Below are 12,757 nucleotides of genomic sequence, written 5' to 3' on the forward strand. Positions count from 1 at the left end.
TCCCTCGACCATCATCATCATTTGTTCCAACTTTCTCACATGACACAACGTGATTAATTTAAAACATACACTTGCCATCCCCCTTACTTCTCCCATAGAAAGAGTGAATTCTACCAGTTACCCCACCAAGAGAAACTTCCCATTGGTAAATCGAGTTTAAGAAAGAGTAGACGAGAACTTAGGGCTGTTAAATTTTCGACTGGGATAAAACACTTGTTTAACATAAACAATAACTGTACAAACAACGGCATTCACTATCTGAAGATGATACAAAGGAATTTACACTTTTCTTCGGTGATGGTGCTCATATGAAGCAGACCGTCCAGTTATTTCCTACCGCCAAAAACTTCACATGAGATTCACAACAGCCGGATACCGGTCCTGAACAAAAGACTTGCACCTGCGCAACCATGATATTGCCCGATCCTTGAATTACGGCCCAACCGTATAAGTTCTTTCATCACCTTTCTAATAAAAATGGGGGAGGAAAAAAGGATTGAACTCAGAGACAGAGAGAGAGAGAGATGATACAGACTAAACAGAATATGCATATACATGATTTTAGAGTTTCTCCTACTCAAGGAAACGACGACGAATGATGCAAGTATTTAACTGTAACTTAATGTGTTGGATCTACACTACACAGGAATACATCACATGCATGCCCAAAGCCTTGAAAACCTTTGAATTGAACTTTCATGAGTCACTTCCGCACAAGTAGATTAAAAAAAAACAAAGATCATTCACGAATGTCTATTATAAAAATGGCAGATCCTGTTAATTTGACAATTTCATAAAGCTCCAAAAGAGGAGAAAAGCTTCTTTTGAACCACAATGCATGGAGCCGACGTGAAAATGATGGCCAAAAAAATTCATTGAGCAATGCAATTAAGTAACTCAAAATGAAAGTAGGGATCTTTCTTTGTTGTAAAACTTACCAGTGGGAGTAAGTTCACCCAGCCACATTGCTTATTTCTTCTTAAGTGCAGGTTTGAGTTTAAGTTCCGCTTTGAGTTTTCTCAACTCCTTTCCTTGTTGCTAAAACAAAATTTGAAAGGAGAAAAAAGTCATTTGAGATAGTTTCGCAAAGGAAACAACACCCAGAAACATTAAATCGCATATTATTCAAACACAATACAATATATTGTAAATGACAATGAATATTTCCAAGACCTTATATAAGTTCCTCCACAAGAGATCTGATCTTTCTTGTTGTAAACACCACTCCATGGCCATATCGTATTCAATAGTGTTGGGCTGGGAACAATGTGAAGTAGATATGGCTTCTTTCTGGATCCAAAAAGGAAGAAGTATAAACATGTAGATGAGAAGGCAGTGAAAACAGAAACAAACAATACCAGCGTTATACGCTTGTGTTTCTCATATATGTGTTGATGCTTGTAGAGAGAGAGATGCAACTGTACCATTTCCCGTGCATTTTGGTGCCGTAGTTTCTCAATAGTAAGATGACCAAAAAAGGGTGCCTTCTTTTCTGAGGAACAAGGAGTTCCAAAGCTGCCAACAAGAGGCCTACAAATTGTATAAAAACTATCATCATGTGAACCACACTATTTGCAGAAATTAGCTGTATATAAAGTAAAAGTTGATAATCACATTGAAATTGACAGAAGCTCGTCTCCTTCGTCAATCAAAAACAGTTAATTAACAGAACCTAGAGAAAAAAATACCACCTAGTGAAAAATTCTTACATGTCAACTGCTTGGAATTGATAAGACAGAAAAATAGGATACAGCAGAAAAGATTACCAGTAAGTCATAAGAAAGGACTTCAAAATAAAAAACTTGGTATGTGGAGTATTCTAAATTATTTAATGGGGAGTGGAACAGAGAAACAAGGAGAAATAAAACAAGATATAGAGACTAAATAGCAAACAGATGCATCATGCTGTAGAGCCTGATGACACGACCTATGCCAGAATATTAGCCAACTACAAACCTTCCATTTGACAACAATAAACATCCCTTATCCAATTCTCTAACAACCTTTTGTGCTGCTTCCCTAGTTTTGAGAATAACAAGAGCTTGTCCTACAATAAGAACAAACAAATAATTTAGAAGTAGACTATAAGAGTAATTTCATCCATGTTGTGTTTACAAATAAATGTTATCTGAAAACAAGATCAAGTCAATTTTTCTGAGAAAATAGATAGGAGAATAAATATAAGATTTAAATACATTATCCATACCATAGTGAGGACTAGAATTTGCGGTCCGCTGAATCATCTTAGCCGTGCAGCTCTCCTTAAAACCATGCCATAGTATGTCCTGAAATGTAATTCAAAAGATCAAATGAGATGTTGCTCTAAAGTAGAAAACCCAACACATAAGTGGCAGCCTAGAGTTGACAAAGATGAAAAATTGAACGAGTACAAACACATCTACATACTGCATTAGTACATTTAGTTCAAAATCTATACTCCAAGTAATAACAGTGTTTGCAACTAAAGCTCCAATGCGACTATTACCTCCACTAGAGCTGAAGTGTATGCTGGATCCAAATTCTGGAGTAGAACAAGGGTGCCTTGCTCATGTGCAGCCTGAATTCTATCCTCCCAAGGCTGACATTGATAAAAGACATTTCATCAGTCCAACATGGCACTCACTACCGTCCACATTAAAACATCCACTAAATGTCAATTTAAAGGAACTTCTCTTTTAACTTTTTTGGTGAAAGTAATTACTAATTGAGGTTCAAATTGGGAACACCCCATTATGTTTCCTTGCCCCTAGGCCATAGAGTGGAAGACAGTTTCGAGGCCTTACAGGTGCAATGCACTAGAATCAAATTCAACAATAAACAAAAACTTGAGATTCACAAGCAAAATTAACAATTAAAACCAAGAATAGAAGTGAAAATGAACAACTCACAAATCCCTTGAACCATGTTCTTCTGTCCTGCAAGAATGAAGATGAGCAACTGTAAGAGTTAAATACAAGGTTAACTTTTTTGGAATCTTTATGTTATCATTTTGGAAGAACTAGGCATTAATAACACAAAATAACTAACAGTAAATCTGACCACCAACCCTCAAGGGGTGTTTAATAAGCACTTGTAGCCAAAGCGCTTTCTAAACAAGTAGTTCCAAGTGAGCTTTAAAGCGCTTGCGGATAACCAAAAAACTTCTTCAATGCTTGGTAGAAAAACTTAAAAATGATTGTGGCTTATAAAAGCACTTATGAGCCTAGTATTGAGGGTGGACGTAGGGTGACTTGCACGGTAGGCTAGGTCCATAGTTTGAAACCATCTAATGTGAAAAAAGGAAAAGATTAATGAGTATAAAATCACTTATGAGTAACCATACTTCCTAAAGAAGAAAGTGCCCTTGGTTATCTAAAAATGCTTTTATCCATTCTAAAAGAAGTTCCAAATGAGCCCTTAGGCCCCCGTTTGTTTGGCCTCCTTAGCTAGGATTGGCTTAGTTATTGTCCTAGTTCCTTGTTTGGCACGGTTAAAGGACTAGCTTTAATGAGATTAAGTGGGAAGAGCCTTCGCGCCTCACCACTAATACCGTGTGAAAAGTTGGGATTAGCAGTCCGCGTTCATTTTCCCCATCGTTTTCACCCATTTCAATGAGAATCCTCTCCATCATGAACTTCGACTCAGTGGTGAAGGGCTACGCAGGATCTTGAGGTGCCTCGTCGTCCCTGCCACTTAAGAGCTTCTGCTGCAAAAAGGCATCGATGGCTTCTGAATTCGAACCCATTCGGACAAAGGCGATAAGGATCGGTTGTTCTCGTCATCTGTGACCTAGGTGGTTGTGGAAGTTACCTAAGAAAAGGGTGTGGTGGTGCTCGGGTAGGAGGAGGCTATGAATTTGATGGATTGGAGGGATTCGATTTGGGTTTCAAATGGGATCCAACAAGTAAATGATTGAACTTAGCTTTCGTCTTGACTTTTGGGTTTTTCATCTTGATCTTCCAACTTCTAGAGGGATTCGATCCAAGTTTCAAATGGGATTGGAGGGATTTGATTGGTCATGCTTCTAGAGCTCTCCAACTTCTTAAATTGAAGGGAGAAAAAGAGGAAGAGGGGAGAGAGAGAGTGGCACAAAGAAAAAGAGGGAGAGGTTTAAAGAGAGTGGAAGAGGTTTCTATAAAAAAGAAAAAGATAGAATTAATATCAAAATACTAATAGATATGGATTAAATACTATAATATTAGAGTTAGTATAATTATCCTGCACCAAACGCTTAACTAAGTCAGTCCAGTTTAGTCTATCCTAAGTCGGTTCAGCTAAATCCATGAAGCTAGTCTAGTCCGATTTAGTCGACACAACAAACGCACTCTTAGTGTTCTAAATGAAAGGAGCACAATGAAGAAGGAAACAAGTAAAAACTACTTTCAACCCAATAAAGGTTTCACCACGTGGACACTAATCAAATTTAGCAAGGATGAGAACAAAGGAGATGCCTCAGCTACAAATAAAATAGTGGAACATTGTTGCCATTACTATTAACTACTGGCGAAATAATTCATGACATGAACTCGCATGCAACATTTGGGAATGGTTCAACTTTATATATTGGAACACCATAAGTTTCAAAATTTACCATAATTCTGCATGGCAAGAACACGAAAAAAAATTGACGCAAATGGACAATTTGGTGAAGAAACATTTTTAAGTCATGAAAGAACCTTTGCAAATTTGAAGTTTGGTTGATGATTTGAATACTCCTTGAAAACTTTGGTAGTAACCAATGTTGGCAAGGCATGAAGCAATTCTTGTGTAGCACATGACACACAATGTCCACACCACAATTAAGTACAAACGAGAGTCAACTCGCCACAGGTGTACAATGAATGTGTGCCAACTCTTCGAGTAGAACTCAATTATTGAATGCTACAATCAAGTGCCAATTTGTGCCTTAACTACAAAAGCCTTAACTGCAACATCCTACCTCTCCATAATTAGAACATCTCCAAGGATAGGCAATTGCGAAAACATAACTATCAACCTTCACCAAAGTATTTAACGTTCCAAAATCAACGCTAAAAGTAGTTCCAAGTATGACAACCTAGGGAGTCGCCAAAATTTCGCATTGGAAAAACCCTCAACTATGAGAGATAGGATACATGGACACTCCACCATATAAAACAATGCATGGTATTTGTAAGACCCAAAGAAAAAAAACATGCCAGAAATGACACCAATATTCAACTTCATATGGGGAATAACGACAACTCACGCTCTCAATAAGGGAATCATTTGGACTAGAATGAAAAGAGGAAAGAATGGCGTTACTTACAACATCGGGACGTCGAGTAACTTCTTGGCCATCAACATTTTCGACCATACTTTGAGATTGTGTAGGAGGTACTTTAGGCAACTTGCCATCAGAAAGTGCCATGGATTTCTCATCGAGCTTTATCTTCTTGCAAGACTCTTCATTTGCTCCACGAGAATCCTCTACATGTTTGACTTTACGTTGAGATGCTTTAGGCAACTTGCCATTGTTGCCTTTGGAAATGGTCATTGCCTTATCATCAGGCTTCATCTTCTTGAGAAAAGCATTGTTTGTTCCAAGAGAATCCTCTACACACTTATGTTTGGATTCATCATCAAGAGCAGAGGTAGTCGATGATAAAACTTTTGTAGCATTCACACGCTTTAGGTCACTACTTTTGCTTTTGTCATTGGGCACTTCAATTGAAGTGTCAAGCTTTGGCTTTTTAGATTGTCCATGGTCCACTTCAACAGGAACCTTTGGGGATACAGCCTTTGTAACATTCATACAATTCAGGTCACTACTATTCTTTTTGTCATTGACCGCTTCAATTGAAGTGTCATTCTTCGCCTTTGGATCACAAACATTGGTACATTTTTTCTTTCTTTCCACCTCCGCAAGTATTTGCTCACTACCTTTATCATCATCAAGCTTCGCCTTCTTGGTTGGCCTATTATCCGAATCAACGTTATCCTTAGTGAACGTCACTTTTTCTTCCACTTCAACTTCTTGTGCATGAACTTTACCACGCTTAACCTCACCTTCATCACTTTTAACTTCAGAACTCAACAAGACCTTGGGATTTGACACATGTTCCTGTTTTTCATTCATTTTATCCTTTTCATTTGAATTTAAACCTACACCATAAGCAGGTTTTTCTACAAGTGATGGTTTATGCTTAACCAAATCACCATTTTCTAGTGTTGACGAATCAACAATATTTCCATTTGTCTCTAAAGTGATATTTTCTTTAAATGAGTTTTTGTTTGATAGAACCACTGTTTCATTACTTGCTATGGAATTCCCACAAACTTCATTTTTTCCTAAATCAACTTTCAGAACGCCACCAGGCTTCTGAATATCCTTTCTGTTAAACATGAATTTAACTGCAACAATTACATAAACAAAGATTTAAGACTCAAAATATGGAAATAAACATGTAACTATAAGTCAAACTACAAGGCTCCAAGTTGATAGATATACATACCATCAATCCCAGCAATTGCTCCCTCTATCTTGTCAGTGATTTTTTGCAGCCCAACATCAAAGGTTCGACGAAACACAAATTCGGCCATTTGAAGCTCTTCGTCTGATGGTTGAGGATTTTCCTTGTCCTTTGAAATGCAAAGAACATTGCATTTTCCAGCAATGGCTTCCTGATTTGATTATAAAACTTCAGCAACTAGACCGTTGATCTTTAATAGTAGAATATGAAATAATTGTTGATTTATATCCTAACAACATAAAATTTTATTATGGTATCAAAGCATCGGATTTCAATGTTGAAGTCTCTGGAATTGTACCTTCCAACAAAGCTTGAAATCCACAAATGAACTCTTGTGATAAAGAGTCCCAAAATTGGGGGGCAGTGTTAGAACATAACATAACTGTTGGTTCACATCTTAACTTGTTAAGATTGTGCCACAATGCTATCATAGTATAAAGTCTAAATACAATTCCTACTAACCAAGACATGAACATAATATATTTTTCTAAGTGCTTAGTTTCATTTAGTGCAAGAATATTTACTACCAATCGAAACCATTTCTCACTTGTCATATTACCATGTCTATTAGGGATATAACATCTATCAAATACTACCAAAAGTTCAAAACTCAAGTTCAGCCTTAGCATGTATTTGTAATTGTGTGTGTTAGAGAGAGAGGGGCAACATGTAATCTGACACAATTTAACTGTCATCACAAGGGGAACGCAAATCTTATTGTATTGCTGGAAATCAAAGGTGTAAGGATTGCCAATTAGAGTCTTTTAAGAAATATAAAAAATAGAACACTAAGAAGCTTAACAATGTTTCACTGTCCTACTATATCAGAGAAGTAGAATTTGTTGTAAATTATATTCAAACACGTCAACCAATCTATAAAAGAAGCTGCAGGGTTTAGTGAACTCGGTGAAAAATGAAGTGAAAAATTGAAGACAAACTTGGCAGCAGAATGAAGAAAAGAAACAATAACATTGCAAAGATATATAGCATAGAAAGTTCCTGCATCATTATTGATTGAAAATCAGAAAGACTATTTTCATTTAAGCTAACAAACTATATACCACACCTTTATGTGATCAATTAATCATTCCAATTCTAACAAATACAAATAATAAAATTAGTTAAGAGCATAAATCAAAATGTAAGTACCAATGGATTAAGATTCGCAAGGCCCACACCATCACCGGATGCCAAAAACAATTCATTCTCAAGTACCTCTTCACCTCCAAGAAAATTTGAAATCTCACAAGGACGAAAAAACCATAGAACTTTAACTTTCTTTGCCTTCTCACCAGTTTCCCATATTTTTATTAGCTTTCCAATCTCAGGTTCAAGTTCATCTTCCTTGTAAAGATAAACGCAATCATACAGCGTGTACTCTTCACCATCAAAAGTAAAAGATTCGTAAAACTGAACGTCCTTATTTTTCCCTCCCTTTCCTTTCTTCTTTCCCCATGTAAATTCAAGCTTTTCAGTCTGTGTATCTTGTTCCATATTCCCCCACCAGGCCTCTTCAAAAGCAGACTCACAGTTAACCTGAAAAAGTAGGAAAAACCTATTACCAATATTGTGATAGAACAATTGCCAGTCAATAATGTAAGAAGATAATGATTCCCGAGAACAATTTACACCTAAGAAATTTTTTTTTTTCCACTACAGTTACCAATCCCGGTTTATCTTAAGCAGAAAACGCTACTGCAGTTCAAAGCAATAAAGAGGAATACATTCCAGCGAAATGAAAGTGATTCAGGACACCACTAAATTTGTCTTATCTTAAGACTTAAATAACTGTTCGATAACAAATCAAGACTTTCTCTCCATAAATTAATAAAACAGCTTTCAATTGATACAAAAACAAACCCTAGAATCCCAGACTCCCAATTTCTTGGAACACTAACACTGCACTATCTTGTGCCTCTGATTTAAGCAATCAAAATTACATCCCGAAGACCTCCGAAGGGAAAAAATAAAAAATAAAAAATAATTAAATGATGAAAACCACAGATAATTACACGTAGAACAATCCCCAAATGCATGAAATTCCAAAACTTTTCAACCAACCCACAAAAATCTGACAATTAAATCAAACGAATAAAACCCAGATATAACCACCAATCAAAGAAACAATTCGCGAGTGAAAATTTAACGAATTAAATAAATGAGAGGGGCAAAATCGAACCTTACAGCGGCTCTCTGCAGAGCCGAAGATAGTAATGGACGCAATGCTGGTTCTCCAGAGAACTGGAAGAGTGCGAACCCTAAGCCGATTCGCTTTGTTTGTAAACTTGTTCTGGTTTCTGATGAAAAACCCTAAAACGATCGCGCGCTGAGATGCTGCACGGGACTCTTCCTCTTCTCTCCTCGCTCCAATTTATAGAATTTCTCGACTGTACTTGTCTCTCTGTTCTTTTTACATTTTACTTTTTATTTTTGAGTGAGAGGCTGATGCTATATTTTCTATATTATTCCCTATAATCTAACATATGTTTTTAAATGCTATATATAATAAAAACATTTGTTTTTAGATATCTCTATGATTCTTTTGTATTTTTTGGAGAAGAATACACTTATATATAAAATGCGGTTCAAATTTATCTTTGACGAGAATCGAACTTAAGATCTCTCGTTTACAAATGAAGAGGAATACCACTAGATCATAATTCTAAATGTTCTTATTAAAATTTAATTAAGAATAAAAAAATGTGGGTTCTCTTGGGGACATATATGCTTTACTTTGAGTGAAAGAAATCACGGAATACTGTTTAGTTGTTCAAGTAAGGGAAAATAAAGCTTTGCCGTTTTTATACGGCATGCTTAATTTCAACATGTTAAACGAGAAATATTAACCACACATATTTTTCTCCTCATTTCTTATTAAGGCTTAAAAGATAGTACCTTTATAGAGGATAAAGCCTTCATTGGTAATGCTTTTATTATAGCTCGTTTAGTAATTTGTAAGTAAAATAAGAGGAAGGAAAGAGGAAAAGTCATAATTGGATTTTCACATTGAAACTGCTAACTAAACTTTATAAAATTGGAGTAAATAATATTAATTTCATATAAGCTAACTACTTATTCACCTGAATAAAACCAATATAACTGAAGCATCAAATCAATTTTGACTTCACCTCTTCAATGAACTCGATCTGACGAAATCAACCATCTATACACACGCACATGGGAGGTGACATGCATTTTCTTCCTTTCGTCTTGTCATTTAAATTTTTGTTCTTTTTCTTTTTCAAGTATCTATCAGTTTAGATTTATTTATTTATTTATTTATGGGATATGAATTGCAATTGCTTCTATATAATTTGTGAGATTTGTTGACTTCTGCCTTGCTAAATGCGAACTCTTCAATCTGTGGTGAAGGAAGCTGCTATCACTGAGGTACGTGATGTTGTGCGGAAGCTTCAAATATGAAACCAAAGCTAATACGGCAAAATATGACAAGACAAATAATCCAAAAATAAACACAAGGATTTATACTGGTTCGGCGTAAGCCTACATCCAGTTCCGAGACGGCGAGGAAATTCCACTAATGTCAAAAGGAGATTACAAATAGAGTTTTAACTCTCAAACTCAATAGCCCACATACACCCAATAGCTCTCACTCTCACAAAGAACAAATGGAGAAGATGGAAACATATACCAAATTCCTTCTCTCTCTAAAGCCACAAAATGTAGCACAAATAACTTTGATTGAGTGATCACTAACAAAAGGGGATTACAAACAAATGGGAAGGAGCAGCACTGTTTCAAATGGGAGAGCCGAATGCTCTCTCCTCTGCTCCCCTTGCTCTCTGTTCTTTGCAATCAGAAAAAACTCTCTTTTCTGGTGCTCTCTCTTTTCTCCCTCGGTATCTATATTCACCAAAGGCAACAAGTGTGGGAGCCAAAAGCCGAAATCTCTGCCAACAACAAAACCAGCCTTCCCTTTTTTTCCCCCAAAACAAGGAAGGTGTTTCCCACCTTCTTTTGTTTATAATTTTTTATAGCCAAAGTTGTTTGGATTGTTGTGCACTTGGTCACAAATCCAACATGTGAAGCTTTCAAAGTGGCCAGAGGTATGGTGCAGGCCTTACAAGAGAATGCTGGAAAGTTTGCATCTATGGTAACCATGTTTTGTGAGAGGCTTGGATGGCATGATTTCGAGGGCTTGGTTTGCAAGTTCCAAAATCGTGTTTCATTTGGAGTGAGAGCAGAGATTGTAGAGCTTACTACAATTCCATATATCAAGGTATGTGAACTACAGTTACATTCGTAATCTCCTTTTGATACCTGATGATGGGGGGATTTTACCGTCTGTAAAAGTAGGGATAAAAACACTTAAAAATATTTGCAAGAGAACAAGGTAGTTGCAGTATAAACGGCTTAAGCAATGTCGTTTTTCGTAGGAATTGAATGAATAATTTATGTAAATATTAAATCTTAATTAATATTTTAAAACAAAAATTGGAAGAAGTTGGTTTTGAATTTAAAAATAATAAAAACGAATTTAATTAAAAAGGTTAAAGAAATTAGCAAAGTAAAGAAAACAAAGGAAAACGTTTTGAAAACCAAATTGTAAAAGCCTAGAGTTCCGCCGTCCCCTTAACAATCATACGCAATTCTTCTAATTCATTATGAATTACACATGCATATTTTGAAGGTTAGGTTTTCCTAAAGTATGCCCTACTTGGAACCCCCAACATAGAACATATATCTAACATGCAACCCGTCCGTGACGTCCAGATCGAATGTGAACATGCAAGACTCATTAAGTTTTGTGAAAACCTTTTGAAAAACCATGTAACTCCTAAGACGTGTCATCTATCCTAAGTAGTTACACATGTTAATCACAAGAAGCCTTAGTCAATTTTAGGGACAGCCCTCCGCCAAAATTGCATCCAATTACTTATCTAAACATTCTAATGGTAGCTAAGCATTAAGATATAGAGACAATTTAAAGCACAGTGATTAATAATTTAAAGTATGCATGTATAATATCATAAGTAATTAAATAAAAACTACATATTCATGCTAAGACTCAAGGCATCACCCTAGCAAACGAAACTAGTTACTAACAATCATAAAACAAAATATTATTAAAAATATGGATAGAAAATCCCACTTTTGACTGACCAAATCATCTCCGATTTGGTCCCAAAATATCTATTTTTAAAGCTGAAGACGTCCCCTACAAATTCTCAGAATGAATCTTCCTCAAAATACGCCATCTTGACCTCCAAAATATCCAAAACGTCAATCTAGGAAAGCTGCGCGCTGAGCCTTAATTTCATCGCCATGGTCAAACGGCTTGATAGAGAAATCTGGAATTTTGACACAATCAACTTGAAAGGCACACGAACATCCTCCAATTCGAATCACTCTAAATTCATCCGTTTGATCATTTTTTGCTTCAGAGGAAGTCGAATGTCCTATATTGAAAATATGTAATTCAAAGTATCAAAATTCTATCAAAATAACTAATATATTAATACTAAGAATATGGTAGAATATATAATAAAATATCAACTCATCACCTGATATATGCTCAACAGTAATTTTTATATATTTATATGTAAACGGTATGTGTTGATCTGTAGGGTTCTAAAGCGAGGGCACTCTATAAAGCTGGCTTGCGTAGCAATTGCTGAAGCGTCCATCCCTGACTCCCTGAAATAGTCAAAGCTCTTTTTGAATCTTCATCATGGAACGAACAAGGTGATGCATATAAGATTCTAATTTTAGTACACGGCTTCTCAGTTTCCTATGATAAGTTCCTGGTAAATGATATCTTAATATCATCTGATGTCCTGACAAGATCATGTTCTTCTAAACTATGTTTGATTTGTGATGGTTACCAGGACTACTGAGAAATAATTGTTTCTTAGCTTAGTTCTTAGCATTTCTTTGCTTTGGAGACATTCTGAAACCCCGAAGTGTGTTTCTTAGCTTACTCCATGCATTCTCTTTGACCTTTAAAAAAGGAATTGAGTTTAAGTAACATTACAAACCAATAACTACAGAAAAGAATTCTGCCTAAGAAGGCAAGTTTTAGTGTGTGATAACTTATGCCAAGACCTTTTTCTAAATGCGAATTTATTGATATGAAAAAAGAAGTTACACCTAGTCAGGGGGACATAAACCTTACCCCTCATATAACAAGAAAATGTTAGAAATAATGGGGAATTGCTAAAGGAATAGGATTGGTAAAATAATGGGGAAAAGAGGTGTCAGAAAATTTACTTGGAAGTTGAAAGTCCGGATTCAGGCACTTAAAAGTCCTGCAGTTCATACTCAGA

The 12,757-nt window shown here is 36.0% G+C and overlaps 1 protein-coding gene across 2 annotated transcripts; it reads right to left on the minus strand.

The window, feature by feature from the left end:
- Positions 1-169: 169 nt before the first annotated feature.
- LOC137748850 (protein ANTI-SILENCING 1) lies at positions 170-8,943 on the minus strand. 2 transcript variants are annotated; one of them, XR_015956760.1, is made up of 12 exons: positions 8,650-8,903; positions 7,620-8,006; positions 6,453-6,621; positions 5,267-6,351; positions 2,889-2,915; positions 2,486-2,578; positions 2,207-2,285; positions 2,004-2,047; positions 1,425-1,530; positions 1,174-1,290; positions 939-1,038; positions 170-468 (listed from the first exon to the last, which is right to left on the minus strand). XR_015956760.1 is itself a non-coding variant. In XM_068489040.2 (12 exons), exons 2-11 carry the CDS (start codon positions 7,962-7,964, stop codon positions 970-972), a joined length of 2,181 nt encoding a protein of 726 aa, XP_068345141.2. In that variant the 5' UTR covers positions 7,965-8,006; positions 8,650-8,943; the 3' UTR covers positions 170-468; positions 939-969. The 2 variants fall into 2 exon arrangements, 1 of the variants encoding a protein (XP_068345141.2); XM_068489040.2 differs by having other exon boundaries at positions 1,957-2,047; positions 8,650-8,943.
- Positions 8,944-12,757: the final 3,814 nt, after the last annotated feature.

This window comes from Pyrus communis, chromosome 15 (assembly GCF_041283825.1).
Source record: "Pyrus communis isolate YQ-2024b chromosome 15, ASM4128382v1, whole genome shotgun sequence".
Lineage (NCBI taxonomy): Eukaryota > Viridiplantae > Streptophyta > Magnoliopsida > Rosales > Rosaceae > Pyrus > Pyrus communis.